Source organism: Monodelphis domestica, chromosome 3, assembly GCF_027887165.1.
Source record: "Monodelphis domestica isolate mMonDom1 chromosome 3, mMonDom1.pri, whole genome shotgun sequence".
NCBI lineage: Eukaryota > Metazoa > Chordata > Mammalia > Didelphimorphia > Didelphidae > Monodelphis > Monodelphis domestica.
In genome coordinates, this window is record NC_077229.1 from 446,236,683 (window position 1) to 446,257,641 (window position 20,959).

Below are 20,959 nucleotides of genomic sequence, written 5' to 3' on the forward strand. Positions count from 1 at the left end.
TTAAATGCATATAATGGTTCTTATTGCTCTTCTTTATCTTTCCATTCTTTCACTTCTGTGATCTTTCTGAACTCCTCCAAATAGAAAATTCTAGTTGAATGAAGTATAGTATAATTACAGAATCTGATTTACTCCTACTAATGAGTGTAAAAACGTCATTTTTTGTTCAGTTAATATATTTAAATGATTATTCCTTGATTATATGTCTACTCTTTTATCTCTTTTATACTAATGGAACATCAAGAATAATTATTTTTAAAATATTACAATTTTCAGTGATGAAGACACACTGTAAATATGATATTCTTACCCATTATCATCATCATCTTCAATACCATCATAAATTTCATCCCCTTGATTTGGGAACACTCCTTGATTTTTGTGGGAGAAAAAAAATTCTTGTTAATTTAAAATTTTTATTTATGTTATATTATGATTATGTTAGACCAGATAAGGCTAGTCTCAAACCCAGAAGGACCCAGGCTCAAGTCCTATTTCTGACATGTTCTCTGTGACTCTGTACAGATCATTTAACCTGTCAGTGCTCCAGGAAAGTCTCTGCAATGAGAAGTTGTGGAGAAGATGACAGACTGGATTGGTAGAGGCAGTTGCCTCACTTGGGAGCTCCCTATGCCAATGAACGCACAGATCTGGACCCTGTCCCCATAGTAAAACTTTTGCCAAAGCTTTGATAAGAAGCTTTTGATAAGAAATAAACTTTAACTGTATGTGATGTGTATGTCTTAAATACTCCAGAGATTTTTACCATTTTACATTGCTACTAAGTCTCAGATAAGGAGTCTGAGTAAATTTAAGTACAACTTAACTAGTTTGGAAGTAATATTAGCTCATATTAACATAGTACTTCACATGAGTCATATCAGTATTGCTTCACTACAGCCTTATAAGAAAGATAGTATCTTTATTGTTATCCTCATTTTTTGAGAAAACATACTCTGAGAAGTTAAGTGATTTGTGGAAGGTCCTAGAATTATGAACCTAATACCAGTGGTTCCTGTTTAAAATAACAACCAAAACCCCTTACCTTCCATCTTGGAATCAATACTGTGCATTGGTTCCAAGACTGAAGAGTGGTAAGGCTAGGCAATGGGGGTCAAGTGACTTGCTCAGGGTCACACAGATCTGGTTTAAGCATATGTAGCATGCTACCAAAAAAAATACCAATAAAAATATTCAACTTACCTCCACTGCCACTTTGACTATGGCTGGAAAAAAGAAAAAAAAAAGATATTCTGCATTAGTTGGTAAAATGTTTTATTATGTTTTGTTTTTTTAATTGTTGGTCAGTTGTTTTCAGTCATGTCCTAGTCGTGTTGCTTGGACACCAAATAGGGAGAGAAGTCTTCTTCCTCACATTGGTAAATCAATAGCAATAAAGTGAGTCAAATATAAATCCCCAAAGGTTTAAGTTCAGGATGTGGCATTCAATGAAAAAGTATTCATTTACTTCTTATTTTATCAGGCAATTTAAAAAATATAATTTGTCCTAGCAAAAGAGTATTTAAAAATCACATGAAACCCTTATTTTTTTCTAGTGGTCAAATAGAACTTCAATCCTTGAATTCAAAATGGAATTTTCTGGTTAATGTGACACAATAAAAGTTAATCTTTTATGTAATTCAAGAATTGTAGAAAACAAATTGAGAATCAGGGCATATCAGGTTAATTCAACACATTCAACTAAAAAATAGGCTGCCTCTTTTAAAATTTTTTTCCCCAAGAGTTCACATAAAATTAGGAAAAGGGAGGATCATAGAAAATAAAATGAACAATTTTGATTATAAAAATTGAAAGCTCTTCACACAAAATTAATGTAATTAAAATTAAGGTAACTGGGGGGAAAGTCTTTGCTATGGCTGTGGGATTTTTATTTTATTTTTTCCACATTATCTTTTTTTCTTTTAGAATATTGGAAAAAAGTCTTTATAGTAATTTTTTCTGATAAAGTTCTCATTTCCAAGATGTGTACATATGTGCATTATAAATTTGATAAGAAACAGAGCCACTGCCCAGGCGATAAATGTTCAAAGTATATGAACAGTCATTTGCAGAGGAAGAAACCCAATCTATATCCAGAAATATTAAAAAAAAAAACCTTCAAATCACTAATAATTAGGGATATGTAAATTAAAACAACTACAAGCTGCTACCTCACAACCATAAGATTGGAGGAAAATGGCAGTGGTTGGAGGGACTTTGAGAAAATAGGCCCTCTAATACTGTTGGTAGAGCTGTGAAGTGGTAGAGCCATTCTGGAAAGCAATTTATAACTATATATAAGTCGCTAAACTTTGCATATATCCCTGAAATCAGTACTATCACTTGACCTAGATCCCAAAGAAATAAAAAAGGTGTTTCATATATATATATATATATATATATAATATATGTATGATATTTTTATATATAATATATATAAGCATCATAGCAGCTCTCAACATGTCAAAGTATTTAAAACTAACAATAAGAGTACAAATGGAATGTGTCTGGATATGAGTGGAAGATGCATCTCTTCCTTTCCCACTTGCCTCAGTAGCAGGAATGAGAGAGACAGCATCATCATGTCCTCGACCCTGAACTCACAAACTCAGGAATTTTTGGCTGCACCAGTTTTCTAAGGCAGCCCCAAGTTTTAATCAAGAGAGAATAAAGTGGGGAGGTGAAGGCAGGGAGAGGAGAGATGGGGGGAATATAAAGAAAATCTCCATTGTTTGTTCCCATCCAGGAGATGGAGAAGGCAGCTCATCTGCAGCTGACGGTATACTTTGTCATGGCAGATTTGTTCTCTCCATTTCTGCATTTCACAAGTTTGAGAATTTAATATCTCCTCATGGACTGCGTGAAACAGTGCACGAGTCATCGATTTGCAATCACCAGGTGACCTGTTTTTTCAAGGGTTCACAAGTGGTTGGATTTGACCCAGGGGCCATAGTTTGCCAACCCTTAACATAGTTGATAGAGAACTGGTCCTAGAGCCAGGAAGATGAGTTCAAATTCAGCCTGTGACATATACTGGTTTTGTGACTCTGGGAAAGTCATTTAACTGCTCTAGGTCAGTGGTTTCTAACTCAAATTGAAAGAGGTGTGTGTGTGTGTGTGTGTGTGTGTGTGTGTGTGTCCATATAACCAGTATATAAGATCTTTGCTAGCAGCATACTGACTTAGTTTTTAAATGTATTATCTTTGTTTTATTGTATTTATTTTGTTATGCATTTCCCAATTACATTTTAATCTGGTTGTGGGTTGTAATAAAGCCTGATGTCCCTGCTCTAGATAATTTTGGTAAGTTGCAGAGGAAGTGCTCACCTGATGATGGCAAAAGATGTTCCTTAATATTAAATATTGAAATGAATAAATTTGCCCTGAGCACCAGAATTCCTAGTTATGGTTCTGGCTTTATATTTTTACACAGTTTTATGCTTTCAAATAATTTAAATAATGATTCAAAATTATGGAGAGGAAATAACAGGTTTTTCCCAAACTCTATTGTTAATATTCTCCCTCCACAAATTATTTATTTTGTATTAGTATTTTGTGTAGATGCAGTATCCCATAGTAGACTATAAGCCTCTTAAGGGCAGGAATAGTTTTTCATTATTGTCTTTGTATTGCCAACATCTAGGGTAAGGAGTGCTTTGTATATAATGCTCTTCAGCCCTTTTTCTGTGTCTGACTCTTTATGACCCCAGTTGGAGTATTCTTGGCAAAGATACTGGAAGGGATTGGCATTTCCTTCTCTAGTTCATTTTACAGATGAGAAACTGAGAACAAGGTTAAGTGACTTGACCAGAGTCACACAGCAAGTAAATGTCTGAAATTAGATCTGAACTTGCCAAAATCAGTCTTTCTGACTAGGCACAGCCTCTACCCACTGTACCACTTAGCTGCCTCTCAAATATAATGGGCACTTAGAAAGTGCTTATTCAATTGAATTGATTGGTTTCCTTTTTATTGAGGGGATCTCACAGGAAGAAAAATAAGCCCTAGAGTGCTAGAAAAATGCTAGTTATTATTGTTATCATAATTATTATCATCTTGAAGAAAAGGGAACAGTGAAAGGAAGGAGGGAAAGGCAAAGGGGGAAGAAGAACAGGGAGGACAAATAAAGGAGCAAGAAAAAATTCATGTAATACTAGAGAGAGCAGTTGATTTGGAGCGAGGAAGCATCGGGTTCAATCCTGCCTCCGATACATTCCAACAGCTAGACACAACTTCTCAGTGGTCTCTAGGCAGCTCTCTAAAAGTCTAAGTCATAGAAGAATTGCTGATTCTCATTGGTAATGGGAATATCCACACCCATGAAATCTCAGACCTAGATCAAAAAATAAAATAAGCATAATCTGTACTATCTGTCTTATAAACTAAGATAAGGAGCATGATTTTTAAACTGTTAAGAGCTGAATTACAGCTCTTACAGTATTAAATGTACAGTATTAAATGATACTTTGCTGTTCACAAAGCCCTTTCCCTACTAATTGTCCAAAGTAAGTAATGCAATTATCATTACTTCCATTTTTCAGTTGAAAAGATTGAGGCTCATTGAAACTAAATAGTTGTCCTAAGGCCACACTGACAACCAAGTCCAAGAGATAAAGAAGATGGAAAGGAGTGTTGGATGAGAGAGAATGGAAGGAGGAGGAGAAAAGGAAGAAGTGATATCGAGTGAAGTGGCTAAGGACTTCCCTTCTTCCCCTGCAGTTAAGGTGACTTGTGCCCTAGGGACCAAAGCTTCTAATTTCCATTTCAAGAGGAGAGTGGAGAGAGAAGAGGACATCCTTAGTCAAGGGATGGAAGGTCAGTCAGCACCTTCCTAGTAGACAGCTCTGCAGTTGGTACTAAAACTTCCTCTTTACTCTCCTACTTCCCCTGGAAACTAGGGCTCTTGATGGCCACAAATCATAAAGAAGACTTTTGAAAATGGCCATCATAATCCTACAGGAGACTTATTTCTAGAGAAAATGTTAACAGAGGCATCCCAGTATTGTGTTTTTGCCAGGTTAACCAAGTCACTGCTTTTTAAAAATTGGCTATAATGTTCATACTTTAAGAATTTCACAGCATTGCCAAAATGTGAAAAAATGAGGAACTACACAAACATGACGTGTATGGAACAAAACTCCACCTCTTAGGGTTAGGGAAGTACTTTTTTTTTGTTTTTGAACATTTTTTCCCCAATTGCATTTAAAAATAATTTTTAACATTCTAAAATTTTTTTTTACTTCCTAATTCTCTCACTCTTCCTTTCCGCACTCTTCCATGAGGCAGTAAGCAATATGATACAAATTATACATGTGCAATCATGAAAAACATATTTCTGTATCAATTAAGTTGTGAAAGAATATGCAGCTCAAACACACACACACAAAGTTAAGGTGAAAAATAGTATGCTTTGATTTGCGTTCAGACTTCATCACTTCTTTCTCTGGAGGTGAACAGCCTTTTTCATCGTGAGTAGAGGGAAGTACTTCAAAAGGTAGATGGGATAGCATTTCAATCAGCCCTCCCAACTTCTCCCTCCAGCTGCCAGAAGAGGCGGGGGCCAGCCCCACAAGTCAGGACACTCCTAATCTGGTCACTTGTATCACTGGTTACAGAAATTCACCTCAAGGTGTCAGTGAAGCAAAGTGCACGACAAAGAGCTGACATTTTGAATGGACTGTTTAAAACACGTGGGTCTGAGTAACCCAAGAGAAGAAAACAAAAAAATAAATTTCTTCAGTTTCCCTTTAAAATTCTGAAGGGAGGACAGAACTGAACTTTTACATCAAAAAAGCCAAAGTGACCGAACAGTGTGAAGTTTTGGGGTTTTTTTTTTGAGTTACCACCATCTTTCCAAACATCCAAGTTTGCCAGTTTCATGTCATCCTGGACTCCTCATAATGTCTTACCCTGTAGATCTCACTAGCTGCCAAGTGTTGCTGAATCAAGATCTTTCTCGAGATCTATAATGTCTAGGTCCCATTCTCTCCCTTCATATGAGGCATAACGGATAAAGTACTAGGCCTTGAGTCAGAAAGACTTGAGTTCAAATATGACCTCAGATACTTACTGGTTGAGACTTAATCTCTGTGTCCTCACCTATAAAATAGGAAGCACCTGGGAGCCAAGATGACAGAGAAGGTACATGGATCCCTTTGGCCTCTACCAAGTTACCTTCCAAAAAAGAAAAAATGAACTAATGCCTCAGAATGAATTCTGGAGCAGCAGAATCCACAAAAGGAGAGAATGAAGTAGATTATCATCCCAAACAACTAAGAAGATTGGCACAAGGGACTTAGTACACCAGGGTGGAAATGAAGGGCAAAGCAGGGTGGCAAGGCAGGCACCACTATGGCAAAGGACCCTGGGTACAGCTGAAGCAACATCAAAGGTTTCTGGAGTTCTCAGCCATAGATGGTAAAGGGAGTTGGACAACTGCTCAAAAAGAGTTTCATGGGGTCCCTTTATTAGCTCTGGATGGAAGACTCTTGTTGCTCTGCCCATAGGCAGATCCAGATAGCAGTCCTGGAGTATGATCTCAGGGTAAGAAGGAATACCAGCATATCTGCTTTTGTAGCCACAAGGGAACAGGGGACCTGGACACAGTTCCAAGGCAGAAAAGTATGCTTATGGTTACTTACAGACAAAAGCACAGGCTGGGAGAGTAGTAAACATATCACTTTACATACCACCTTGGAAAAACTGAAAGCAGAGAGTTCTCCAGGGCCACCTCTGAAGGGAGATGCACAAAGGGACCTGAAGCTTGGAATGGTGCTTCCTTAACCTCAGTTGCAGAGCCCAACTTTTTTAAATTAAATTTTTTAAATTAATTTTTAAATTAAAAGAAAAGGAAAACATAGAAAATGAGTAAGCAACAACAACAACAAAGAAACTCATCATAGAAGTTATTTTGGTGACAAGGAAGACCAAAACACAAACTCAGAAGAAGACAACAAAGTCAATACTGCTGCATCCAAAGCCTCAAAAAAAATGAATTGTTCTTAAGCTCCAAAAGAATTAATGGGGGAGTTCAAAAAGGATTTTAAAAAATCAAATAAGAAAGCCAAGAAACATTGGGAAAAAATGAGAGTGATACAGGAAAATCATGAAAAAAAAAGATCCAACAGCTTGGTAAAGGAGGCATATGAAAAAAAATACTGTAGAAATTAATACCTTAAAGTACAAAATTGGGAAATTGGTAAAAGGCATAAAAAAAAAACAAAGAAGAGAAGAACTTCTTAGAAAGCAGAATTGGCCAAATGGAAAAAGAGTTACACAAATTCACTGAGGAAAAAAAAAACCTCCTCACAAAGTAGAATTGGCCAAGTGGAAAAAAGAGGTACAAAAGCTCAATCAAGAAAATCATTCATTAAAAATTAGAATTGGGCAAGTGGAAGCTAATGATTCCATGAGACATCAAGAAACAGTCAAAGTCTGAAATATATTTCATTCAAAGAATGAAAAAGTAGAAGAAAAATATGATCCCATAGGAAAAACAACTGACCTAGAAAATAAATTCAGGAGAAATAATCTAAGAATTATTTGGCTACCCAAAAGCCATGATAAAAAAAGAAAAAGAGCTTAGACATTATCTTTTAAGAAATTTCCAAGAATGCCCTTTGATCTAGCCATACCACTGCTAGGTTTGTATTCCAAAGAGATAATAAGGAAAAAGACTTATACAAAAATATTCATAGTCTCGCTCTTTGTGGTGGCAAAACATCAGAAAATAAAAGGATGTCCATCAATTGGCAAATGGCTGAATAAATTGTGGTATATGTTGGTGATGGAATACTATTGTGCTGAAAGTAATAAAGAAATGGAGAAATTCCATGTGAACTGGAACGATCTCCAAGAATTGATGCAGAACCAAAGGAGCAGAACCAGAAGAACACTGAACACAGAGACTGATAGATTATGGCACAATCAAATGTAATGGACTCTTCTACCGGTAGCAATGCAATGACCCAGGACAATCCAGAGGAACTTATAAAAAAGAATGCTATCCACATTCAGAGAAAAAACTGTGAAACCAGAAATGCACTAGAAAAATATGTGATCCACCATGTAATGCAATAGGGATGTGGTTAGGGTTTTGATGTTAGAAAGAATCCACTGATCACCTCCCTTTTGAAAGAGATCCCAAAAGGATAACCTCCAGAAATATTATAGCTAAATTCCAGAACTCTCAAGTCAAGAAGAAAATACTGCAAGCAGTAAAAAAAAAAAAAGAAATAATTCAAATATCATGGAGCCATGGTCAGGATGACATAAGATTTAGCAGTTTCTATATCAAAGGATTGGAGGGCCCTGAATATGATATTCCAAAGGGCAAAGGGATTAGGATTTCAACCAAAAATAACTTACCCAGCAAAACTGAGCATAATCCTTCAGGGGAAAATTGGTTATTCAGTGAAATAGAGGATTTTCAAACATTCTTGATTAAAAGATCAGAACTGAATGGAAAGTGTGACTCTCAAATATAAGACTCAAGAGAAATATTATGAAGTTAACAAGAAAGAGAAGTCAAAACACACTCAAATAAGACTAAAATGTGTATATTCCTACATGGGGAGATGATTCCTATAACTCCAAAGAATTTTATCATTATTAGGGCAGTTAGAAGGAGTGTACATGGAAAGAGGGCAAAGGTATGAGTTGAATATGATGGGATGATATAAAAAGAAATAAAATTAAGGCATTAGAAAGAGGAATGCAAGGAGGAAAGGAAAGGGAAAAATAGAATTGGGTAAATAGCCTCACATAAAAGAGCCAATGAAAGAGCTTTTATAGTAGAGGGGAAGATGGGGGAGGTGGGGAGGGAAGAGCATGAACCTTATTCTCATCAGAATTGGTTCAATGAAGGAAAAACACACACAATCATTTGGGTATAGAAAGATACCTTATCCTATAAGGGAAGTAGGAGGGAAAGGGGATGAGTATAGGGGGGCTGATAGAAAAGAGGGAAAATTGGGGGAAGTGGTAGTCAGAAACTAAACAGGGGGAAATAGGAAAGAGTAAAACTTTTTATAAGTCTTTCTAATAAAGGCCTTATTTTGAGTCAAATATATAAGAATACAAGTCATTTGCCAATTGAAAAATATTTAAAGGATATGAACTTAAAGTAATTAAAATTCTCCAAAATTATGCAAAAATGCTCAAAAATCACTATTAATTAGAGGAATGCAAATTAAAACAACTCTGGGTTACTGCCCCACACCTAGCAGATTGGCTGTTATGACAGAAAAGAAAAAAATGACAAAACTTGGAGAGGATGTTGGAAAATTAGGACACTAACGCACTGTTGGGGGATTTGTAAACTGATTCATTCAAAAGAGCAGTTTCAACTTATGCCCAAAGGGCTATAAAAACCAGTTCATAACCGTTGACTCAACAAAACTCTTTCTAAGTTTGTATCCCAAAGAGATAAAAAACAAAAAGGGAAAGGATCTATATGTACAAAAATATTTAAAGCAGCTCTTTATGTGAGGGCAAAGAATTGGAAAGTGAGGGAATACCCATCAATTGGGGAATGACTACGTTAGTTTTTTATTGCAATGGAATACTATTGTAATATAAGAAATAAGAAGGAGGAGTCCAGAAAACCCTTGAAAAATTTACATGAACTGAAGCAGAGTGAAATAAGCAGAATTAGGAGTATACTATACACAGTGAAAGGAATACTGGACTATGAACACTGAATAACTTAGCTATTCTCAGCTAATGATTCAAATGAACAATGATTCAAAACTATCCCAAAGAACTCAAGATAAAAAAAAATGCTATCTGCTTACTGAGAAAGGACTGATGGATTCTGAATCTAGACCAAAGGAAATTTTTTTTCACTTTCTTTCTTAATTTTTTTTTTAATTAGAGTTTACTTCCACAAAAGGATTAATATGGAAAAATGTTTGCACGTGTAAAATCTATATGACAATCCCTACCATCTGGGTGGGTGGGGAGTAAGTGGTGGGAAAGGAGGAAGGAATTCAAGACTCAATATTCTTTGAAAAATATTTGAAACTATTTTTACATGTAATTTCAGAAAAAATAAAATAAATATACAAAGGGAAGCACCTACTTCCCAGGGTCGTCATGAGGATTAAATGAGATAATATTTGTAATAGTCTCCTTGCAGTTAGTCATTCTCATTCCCCCAGCTATTGTTCCCACTAAGACCACCACTCGTCAAAGTCTTGGAATTTAAATGATTAGAGTCCCTCGCCTGAGCCCAATGGAGAATCCCACTCTGTCCTCAGTGATATCTCCCAAGTTTTGAATGACTGCACCACAGAAAGTTTGTGATAACTTCTCTTTCCCCAACTTCAACCTCACTTCCTAGAAGCCAGTGCTGGGGTAGGGATTACAAGGCACTTGGACGTTATAAGTGAATCAGTTTCCCAAATGTTCCAGATTTTGCTTCCTGAAGCTGAGGTCACCTTTGATTTGCCCTGCCTCTTACCTTTTCCTTTCCATTTCTACCTATAGTCATTTGGGGAAAGAAGGTCAAAGGGAGTGGGAACCAGTGTGTACATCTGCCAAAAAGTTTACACTGATATTAGTATTGCAATAAAGGGGGGAGAAATCCAAGTAAAAAAAAAAACAGGAAAAAGATTTGTTTCATGCCCACATAACAAGTAGGCTGTCTGATAAAGCTGCTGCAGTGATATTCCTAAAGCACAGAACTATTTATGTCATTCTCCTACAGAACTACTTCTAGTGTCTCCCTACTTTCTGGAGGATCACACACAAATTTCCTCTGTTAGGCACATAAAATCCTTCACAGTCTAGCTCCAAGTTATCTTTCCAGGAATAAGATACATTATTCATTTTCCTTCTTGTTCTCTTTGGATGAATCAAATTAGCCTTTTTGTTGTTCCTTATCCATACCATTCTCATTTTCCATCTCTGGACCTTTGCCCAGGCTATTCCCAAGGCCAGGAGCACATCCCCCTTTCATCTCTCCCTTATGAGATCCCTGTATTCCTTCAAGACTCAGCTAAGCACCATCTCTTCCAGGAAACCTTTTTTTAAATTTCCTGAACTGTTAGTACACTTCCCCCAATTAAAAAAAATGATTTTTATATATTCATATGCATATATACCATCTCCTCCTATAGAATGTAAGCTCCTTAAGGTCAGGGACTATGTCATTTTTGTCTTTCTATCCTCTGCAAAATGACCAGTACACATAATGAATACGTACTGATTGATATGATGATGATGATAATAATAGTTCATACTTATGTAGCATTTTAAAAAGACTTAGAAAATACTTTTTTACATACCTCTTTAAAGTAAATAGGGCAAATATTATGAACCATCTTTTATAGCTTGGGAAACTGAAATTTGGAGAAGTTAATTTACTCACTTGTGGTTATAAGGAAAATAGGTTTTCATGGAATGGATTAAGGGTAGAAATTGACCTTGGATGTCATCTTGTTCAATCCTTTCCATTCACAGAGGAGGAGACTAAAGCCCAAAAAAGGTAACTTGATTTGCCCAAAGAAACATACATGCTGGGAGTTGTCAAAGACCATGCTGTTTGACACGGTCCACGTGGAAACCGGGGACTGCAAAGCACCCCCCAGGAAGGATGGAAACACCCATTGAAACCCCCCTACATGACTTTCAATATTAACTTCCTCTTATTATTGGAATTGCTATGGTTATTATTCTTACATAGCCCTAGGAAAAATAGATGAGAGCAACATGCTTGCAGGATTAATACAGATGTCCCACTCTGTTCCCCTAGGATATTACTAGGAGAGCCCACTTACAAAATTAAACCTAAGGATTCTTATATACCCACTTAGATAGGACTTTCTTTTCTAGGCATAAAAACTTCTGGCAAATCTGTGCTCTGAATTCCCTAACCTATATCTGGGTCATATTGATTCTACCCACTGATCCTGCCCTTAGCAACAGTGTTTTGTTGACTATCTCCCTAGGCTTCCTGTCTGTTGTTAGGTTCCATGGAAACATGTATGTTGAGAATGAAACTGTGTGCCAAATAGATGTGTGATCATGAGGGTCAGGCCTCAGCCAAGGTGGAGCAGTTTATCCTGTGAAACCTGTGTTATGGGTTGAATGTGAAAGCTGTGTCCCATCCATCATTTCGCTGACCCTGTCCCACCTCCAAGACCCCATCCCCAGTGGGAGGCTGGTCCACCCCACAGCATATACAGAGGCAAGTTTTGAACCCAAAGTACTGAGCTAGGTTTAAAATGCAAGTGCTCTGATTCTAAGGACAATACTTTTTCTACACAGCCATGGCACCTGAATTCTACTTCCAAAACTGTGATAGTATTTAGGCCAAATCCCATTGTGACAAAAATAATGAAAAGATCAACCTTGGTACATCCAAATTATCTTTTTGGCCAAAGGTTCTCATATTTCAAATAAAAGTTGACACAAAGCAATGACAGTGTGACAAATGAACATGAAATTCATTAAAATGAGATTATAACCTTTTTTTTTTCAAGCTCTTGTGAGTTTTAATTTATTTGAAGGAAAAGGACCTATGTGTTAAAATATTTATAGCAGCTCTTTTCATGGTGGCAAAGTACTGGAAACTGAAGGAATGTCCATCAATTGGGGAATGACTGAACAAGTTGTGATATTGATTGTGATGATATACTATTGTGCCATAAGAAATGACAAATAGGATGATCATTAAAAAAAAAAAAAGAAACCTGGGCTTATACGAAGTGATGCAAAGGGAAGTGAGCAAACCAAGAGAATACTATACACAGCAAGAGCAATAATATAAAGTGATCAATTGTGAATGACTTAACTATTATCAGCAATGCAAGGACTCCAGACAATTCTAAGAGACTCGTGATGAAAAAGACTATTCACCCCACAGAAGGAACTGATGGAATATGAATGCAGAATGAAGCATACCATTCTTCACTTTATTTCCTTTGTGAGTTTTTTCTTTTATGTTATCTCTCTCCTTCCACAACATGATGAATGTGGAAATATGTATTCCATAATAGCACATGGATAACCTATATCATATTACCTGCCATCTCAGGGAGAGGGAGGAGAGAACATGGATTGCAAAATGTCAGAAAATGATGATTAAATATTGTATCTATGTGTAATTTGGGAAAATTATGATAAAAAACAAATTAATTAAAAAAGAAAAATAGAGGACAGTTTAATGAGAGTATCAGAAAAAAATGGAAGGTAGTATTTCTCTCAGGTCTTAGTATGTAGGACAGACAGAAGTAACATGGCAGCTTCATTATTTGCTTATGGACATACCTGCTAACACTGCCATGTTCAGCAACATCATCGTACAGCTCCTGATCATCTTCCATGAGTTTTGATGGAAGAGTACTCATTGAATTTTTCTTTCTTTTTAAGGAATCATAGTCGATCTCCACTGCTGTTGTTTTAATATAGCCATCTACAGGTTTGGGGAAAAATGTTTGAGAAACCACAGATTAGAAAATGATATGCTTTCTGTACCACATCTCTTGTTTGTATCACTCCAGCTTTTCTTTGTAATTCTCTTTTAAACATATCCTTTGTATTGCTCTCTTTTTGATAATTCAAACTCTGTCCTACTGAAATTCGGTTAATTCCAAGATAAGTTGCCTGTCCTATGAAGTACTAAGTGTGCTACATTTTTATCTAGCATTGTATTTTTTATATTAAAAAATTAATCATGTAAATGATGTAAAAATATTCAAGATCTAGCAGTCCAACTCCTTTATTTTATATACAAGAAACCAGGTTGAGGGCAATTAAATGCTTTGCTTAAGATCACACAGGTAGTAAGTACCAGAAGTGGGTTTTCTGACCCCAGAACCAATGTTGTTCTCATTATACCATGCTGCCTCCTGACCTAGCAAAGGCTTAGAGCCTAAGGAAGTTAGTGTCAAGTGGACAGGATGACAGAAAAAGCATGGAGCAATGTATAGGGGAATGGCCCCCAAATCAGAAAGCCCTGGGTTCAAATCCCACTTCTGGCACATTCTGGCAATGTGACTCTGGTTGTCACTTAACCTTTTAGTTCACTTGGCAACTTTCTAAGGCTCTAAGTTGTGAAAGATATGTTTCTCTGAAAGGTTTGCAGAAGTCCTTCATTAGGTGTTCCCTAAATGGATGAAATCGCAAGTTGTTTCCCTACTCCCTCTATTCACAAGAAGAGAGGACATAGTTTATCCACAAAATATTCATAATGGCATTATTTTTAATACTTCAAAAATTTTTGAAAACAAAAACAAAAAAACCCACATGCCCAAAGATTGAGGAATGATTCAATAACTTGTGATACATGACTAGAACTGGATATAAAATTGGAGCTCTAAAGAATGACTAATATGCAAAGTGCAAACAAGAACAGTTTACCCAGTATGGTGCAATGAAGGGGAAAAAAAGCAGAACCAAAAGAACAATAATATAAGCACAACATTTTGATGACAAAGAGAAACTTTAAACTCACATGTGCCTCTGGAAGTTCTGCCTAACCATTTTCCTTCAGGGTTGTCCGTGATACGAATTATTTCAATTTCCTCTCCTTGTTTGACACTTAGCTCGTTCTTCCCTCCTTTGACGTCACAGCAAGCCTTAGCTTGATGGAGGACTTGAATAGGTCCTGTTAGCTTTGAGGAGCAAGAAATAGCATATTATCTATACATTCTTTTAGACTATAGAGCTTTAAGTAATTCAAATTAATCTGAGGAAGAGGAATAATCACCAAACTCCTTATTATCCTGTCTACCATACCTGATCTACTTGTATAAGGTTGATAACCAGAAGTCTTGTCTAATGGACATTTAGAGTACAGAAATAGGGATTGGAACAGGATGTAAATGGCCCAAAGAATAAGGACATATTGCTAGTGCCTGAAAGAAACCTATTAGTCCTAAGGATTCTGCCTAGTAGGCTAGCAATCAATTAATAACAAAAACTGTGTATTTAAAAATCTAATGAGTACGCTGTAAGGAATGATGAACAGGATGATTTCAGAAAGAGCTGGAAAGACCTTCATGAACGGATGCAGAAGGAAATAAGCAGAACCAAGAGAACACAGTACATAGTAACAACAATATTGTGAAGTGATCAAATGTGCAAAACTTAGCTACTCTTAGCAATGCAATGATCTAGAAAAATTCTGAGGGACTTAGGACAAAAAATGCTATCAATTCCAGAGAATGCAGTTGAAAGCATAAGATTTATCAATTACTTACTTGTGTTTGTGTTTGGGGGTTTTGGTTTTATAATATTATTCACTTATAAAAATGAATAATACAGATAAAAAAGTAAATTTAATATAAAAAATCTAATGAGCATCTGCTCTACAGGATGTTCCCAAAGTCCTACTTCAGTTTTAAGCTTCAATAACTAAAAATTGCACAAGACTTTTGGGATACCCCACATATAAAGCATGAAAGGCTTCATGGGAATTTGTCTGACTTGCTTTCAGAAGGAAGCTTATGCTTCACTAAATGATCAGCCAATTACTTTATTGCCTCCCTAGAGAACTGAAAATATTAGAGGAAAACCAGGCTAAGCAAAGAGGAATGGTTCTCTTGCTAAGGTTGACAACTGTTCAGAAAAGATAAGTCACTCTCCTCCATCTCTAAGCTTGAAACGCAGACATCTATTAGTATCTTTAGAAGCTCAATGCCATTCTGCCAGCATTAGTTTGACTGAGTAAAATTTTAAAATTATGCCTATCTGAAGAATTTCCCAATATGTCAGTATCTGTGGTGAGTTTTGTGGTAAAATGAAGATCTAGTTTTCAGTTTGAATCATCACATCCTATTTTATTTGGTCAAACCAAGATTATAGAAGCAATACAGTATTCAGTTATTAGATATCAGAGCAGGTCAGGAACACAGACAGAAGGGGTGAAAGTTAAAAGAACATAGAGAAAGGCAGAGGTGAAATAAAACATTAGGTCAGGAATGTTGAAAGACAAATCATAGATTAAAGAGAATGAAGTGGGGACAATTATTAGAATCCATAGCATAGGAAGAGTGCTAAGTTCAGGAATCTGGGTAAAGAAAGTCAAGATATTATTGCTGAGATCATAGCTCTTGAACTAGAAGGAACCTTAGAGATCAACTTGTCCATATTCTTCATTTCTCAAATGAGGAAACTGAGGCTGATGAAGATACAATGACTTATTCAAGGTCACAAAGGTAGAAAGTCACAGATTTGGGACTTGAGTTCTATACTCCAACTCCAGAGCTCTTGAAAATTATTTTGAGATATGGTTCAGTTCAGTTCTCCTACTTAATTCTTCTCAGAGCAAATATGGAACTTAGGATGTGGATGAACTCGAGTTCCCATATATGGGCATATGTTAAAGACCCCACAATGGGAGATTCTGACTTTCCTATTTCACTCAGATTAAAAACCTGTTAAAAACTTCTTCTGGAGAAGCTACCATGCTAAAGTTGCCGTTTCATCTCCTTAGATGGATCTGTGTTCTTATCAATTGAGGAGTTTCCTCCAGTAAAGTATCTCACAACCCCATCTATGCTTTTATCTATTCAGATTTCCTTAAATCTAAGCATGCCTACATTAGGAAGGGATATATCACCAAGAATGATTATTGAGGCCACTTTTTTCAGAATGTGATCATTATTAAAGCATATAATTTTCACTTATGTTTATTTGGGTTTTTCTTTTGGGGTTTTTTATTATTCTCTTACAAAAATAAACAATATGGAAATATGTTTTGCATGATGATACATGTATAACCCAGACTGAATTGCTTGTCAACTCTGTGAGGGGGGAAGGAAAGGGTGCAGGAAGATAATTTGGAACACATAACTTCAGAAAAGCTATGTGGAAATTTATTACATGTAATTGGTCAAATAAAATATCTTTGCCAGATAAAGAATATTATCATCAGTCCGTTTTAGTTATAGTACTTCTTTAGAAGTTGAGCTTAAGCACTTAAGCTACGGTGAAAAACAAATCTTTTTCCCAAGCACCAAATAGTGAACTTACTTTGAACTTTTTCTTGATCTCTTGTTCCTTTTTTTCTTTCTCTTTCTGTTCTTTCTTCTCTTGCTCTAGTCTTTTCTTCTCTTCTTTATCTTTCTTCTTCTCTCGTTCTTTTGTTGCTTCTCTGCAAATAAGAGATATTTTTGTATTGCATTCATGGGTACTGATTGACTAACCATCACTAGCTAAAACTTTTCTACCCACAACTGAAGAGGTTATTTGCATCATGGTTACTGGAAATTAATTCAAGTTGGAGTCAACCAACTACATACTAAAGACTGTCAGTCTGGTGGTGTGACTTCTGGAGGATTTCTGCCGGAAAAGAGGTACAGAGTTGAAGGCTCCCTTAAAATAAAATCATATATAGGATCACAGATCTAGAGTTGGAAGGGACTTCAGGGGTCAGTTTGTCTGATCCCATCACTTTTACTGATGAGGAAACTAAATCCCAATGAAGTCAAGTGACCTATCCCAAATCACACTGGTATGAAATGTTTGGGAAGGATTGAAGGCCAATTCCTCTGACTCAGAACCAGGGTTCTTTTTACTATGCTGGTTGAGAACTACTTGGCCAGTAGACTGAGGCTACTTTAGGAACTGTTCCTTCTCTTTCTCATGACAGATAGATGACTGAAAGCTACGAGGACCAGGCTTTCTAACTTCTCCAGAAATCTTGTGTCAGGCTTTAATAGACTAAACAAAAAGGGCACCTACATTTAAGATAACTTAAGAGGACATACCACTTTAATTCAATTATTTTTCAAGAAACATTTCTTATTGTCCTATAATTTCATTGGGGAATCAATAAAGTTTACTTTTCAGTGCACAGCAAGCTGGTCCCTTGATTCTTTATAGAAGCCTGCAAGCCTCATGTGGCCAACAAAACTCTAGAGTGGGCCAGAATCAGATTAAAATGTAATTGGGAAATGTTTTATAAAATAAATAAAAATACAATCATGTTAATTTGTGGATTTCTAAGTCAGTATGTGGCCCCTAGGGGTAAGTTTCTATTTAACATCAAATATTTAAGGTATTTCTCATAGCATCTCTCCAAGATAAACCATTCACCAATGAGGAAAATTGGACACAAATAGATTGAGATATGTTCCCAGAGAGTAAATGACAAAAATACTGACTTTTTGATTCCTGAGTCTATGATTTACGTACTAGTCCACATGCCCTCCCATTCAGCTCACACACATTTTTTTTTAATGTACCCTTCCTTAGAGAAGCATTGCTTTCCTGGTATTTAGGGATTCCTGATGTGATTATTATAACCCTCATGACTCCAGTCCATTTTGAGTTGAAGGTCATTTGAACAATTTGGATTTCTAGTGTAGTTACTCCATGTTTCCTAACACAGATGTTCCATTAATCTTTTTTTAAAAGAATTATATATAGAAAAATATAGCTCTCACATGTCTTCATATGTTTCTCCATCGCTTTCTTGATCCTATAAGAAAAAAATGGCTAGTGGTAAGGTTTTACTGATTTCAAGAGAGGGAAAACCAGATGTTATATGAGTTAAAAACATTGTGACTCACACAAGGAGCATAAGAATGAAAGCCTTGCTAAAAGTACTTTTTACGTGAGCTAGAATAGAAATAGCAAACACCGAAAGAATCTTGCCTCTCCTAATCTCCGCAACAAGAGAATATAAAAGTTGGAGTTCTAAATCTTTGAGATTCTTTGGAAGAGAAATAAAAATGGAAAATACTCAGTCCCTTACTCATTGGTCTCCTGTCTTTGGATAGTAGCAACTTGAGAAAATAACCACTTTACTTCAAAATTCTAATGATTAAACATTTTGCTAACTAAGATTGTATTTATTCAGAAAAAATTAAAAGCATATAAATAAAAAAGTGAATGATTTATTTAAAAAAATAATAGCTCCTCTAATGGGGGAAAGGGAGGATGAGAGTTAACTAGATATTTTAATGTAAGAAAAAACAAATTAATAAATTGTAATTTTAAAAATGAGCAAATGAACTGACCTCATCTGGATTTCCAAGATCTAGAAACAAACAAGAAATTAACAAAGTTTTAATTTTTGGTTTTGAGAAAACTGTCACTTTTTTCACTAATAGTTGTAACTTGGTACTATTCAAGCTTCTTTCTAAAGAAATTGGGTATTTTGCCTGCAAATGGTTGAATGAGAAAATAGAAATACATGACAAGCTATGTGTTAGAGAACTTTATTTTATGATTTCATGAACATTTGAATTGACATAAAGCCAGTTATAGGGACCTCCATGAAAGAAACCAACAAGTAAAAAGATCCGATACTTTCTCCTTTAAAAGGCAGGTAAATTCAACATTTTGTGAGCTAATGTGGAGCACATGTGTTGGAACATATTTACTCTGATTAATTAAAATGATAACCTGTGTCCATAAGTTTATCAAGCTTAAAAGTTCTATGTGAATATCACATGTATAATATAGATATATCCATGTGTGTATATATATAGAAATGTCCAAATATATCTATATAAAAGACATTTTTTCTTTCTATACCTTACATGATATAAACCTACTTTTATGAATCAAAAGTAACAAGAGATGGACAACATTTTCTGATTTGCCAGGTGATTGATTAGACATAGCCCCAGGTTAGTATAACATATTAAAAACTGAAAGGATGTCCATCAGTTGGAGAATGGCTGAAAAAATTGTGATATATGATAGTAATGGAATGCTATTCAATAAGAAATGACAAGCAAGATGATCATGAAAACCTGGAAAGACTTATATGAGGTGATACAAGGCAAAACAAGCAGAACCAGACAAACATTATACAGAGTAACACAATATTGTATTATAATTAACTGTGAATGAATGACTTAACTATTATCACAAGGCATGGTTCCAGGTCAACTCCAAGGGACTCATGAAGAAAAAGGATATCAGTCACCACAGAAGGAACAGACTGGGTCTGCATGCAGACTGAAACATCCCATTTTCGCTTTTTTGGTCTATGAATTTTTCTCAAATGTAAGCAATTTGTGTATTGTTTCACATGACAAATAGGGAAATGTGTATTATATGATAATACATATACAATCTATGTCAAATTATTTGTCTTCTTAGGGAAGATAGAGGGGTAAGAGAGGGAGAAAAAGAATGAGATACATTTTGGACATAGATAATGGGACAGTGTTTTTCTTAGATAAGCATCTTATTATAACTTATGCATTTATAACAAGTCATATATATTATATTCTTGTTATGCTATATATTAGGCTATCTATATATATATAAATTAAATAGTGACTCAAAAATGTATTTTACCATTGGATTGCATATCAACATCATCATAATTTTCTTCATTTGTTAGACTCCTGAAAACAAGAAAGAGGAAAAAAATGAAAATAGAATAGCTTCTCACTATACAAATGAATTTATATATGTGTGTGTATATCTATATGTGTGTGTACATATATACATATGACATATGTGGGTATGGAACACTATAGGTTACTAACTAGCATTGATTTCCCAACTATATGACTTAGAATGAAATTTGTATAACACATAATGGCCACTTCAATGAATTCATGATTTCATTAGTATCTTTCCTATGTTCACCAGTATAGATCCAAATCTTCCTTATCCTGCCTAATGGACAGTTTTAATTGCATGTTCTGTGGGCATGTCAAATGCAAAGTGACCAAAGTAGAACTTAGAACCTCTTAAACTCATCCTTTTTCCTGCTTTCCCTATTTTTTCCCCCTGAGGATATCATCATCTTAACAAGACATTGTGGTCATCAACCTCAGAGTTACCTTTGACTCTTTCCTCTACCTCAACCATCATCTCTACCAGATCTTGTAAATTCCAACCTCTATAATTCTCCCCTCTTTTATTCACTCATCAAAACCATCCACTCTCAGTCTTTTTCACCTCGAATATTGCAATACCCTCTTAATTGTTGTCCTTGCATGCTTTTTAATCTATCCTTGTTCCTAAATTCTTACCATGTCAC

General features: G+C 35.6%; 1 protein-coding gene across 4 annotated transcripts in view; it reads right to left on the bottom strand.

Moving 5' to 3' along the window:
* FYB1 (FYN binding protein 1) overlaps nucleotides 1-20,959 on the bottom strand; it is a 222,865-nt gene that overhangs the window by 40,390 nt on the left and 161,516 nt on the right. For all 4 annotated transcript variants that reach the window (XM_007487422.3, XM_007487427.2, XM_007487421.2 and 1 more), the window contains 8 exons: nucleotides 20,266-20,315; nucleotides 18,972-18,991; nucleotides 18,396-18,430; nucleotides 16,981-17,101; nucleotides 14,459-14,618; nucleotides 13,273-13,417; nucleotides 1,204-1,226; nucleotides 311-371 (listed from right to left, as the gene is read on the bottom strand). In XM_007487422.3, coding sequence (XP_007487484.2) covers nucleotides 311-371; nucleotides 1,204-1,226; nucleotides 13,273-13,417; nucleotides 14,459-14,618; nucleotides 16,981-17,101; nucleotides 18,396-18,430; nucleotides 18,972-18,991; nucleotides 20,266-20,315 — 615 coding nt within the window. The remainder of the gene's footprint in view (nucleotides 1-310; nucleotides 372-1,203; nucleotides 1,227-13,272; nucleotides 13,418-14,458; nucleotides 14,619-16,980; nucleotides 17,102-18,395; nucleotides 18,431-18,971; nucleotides 18,992-20,265; nucleotides 20,316-20,959) is intronic.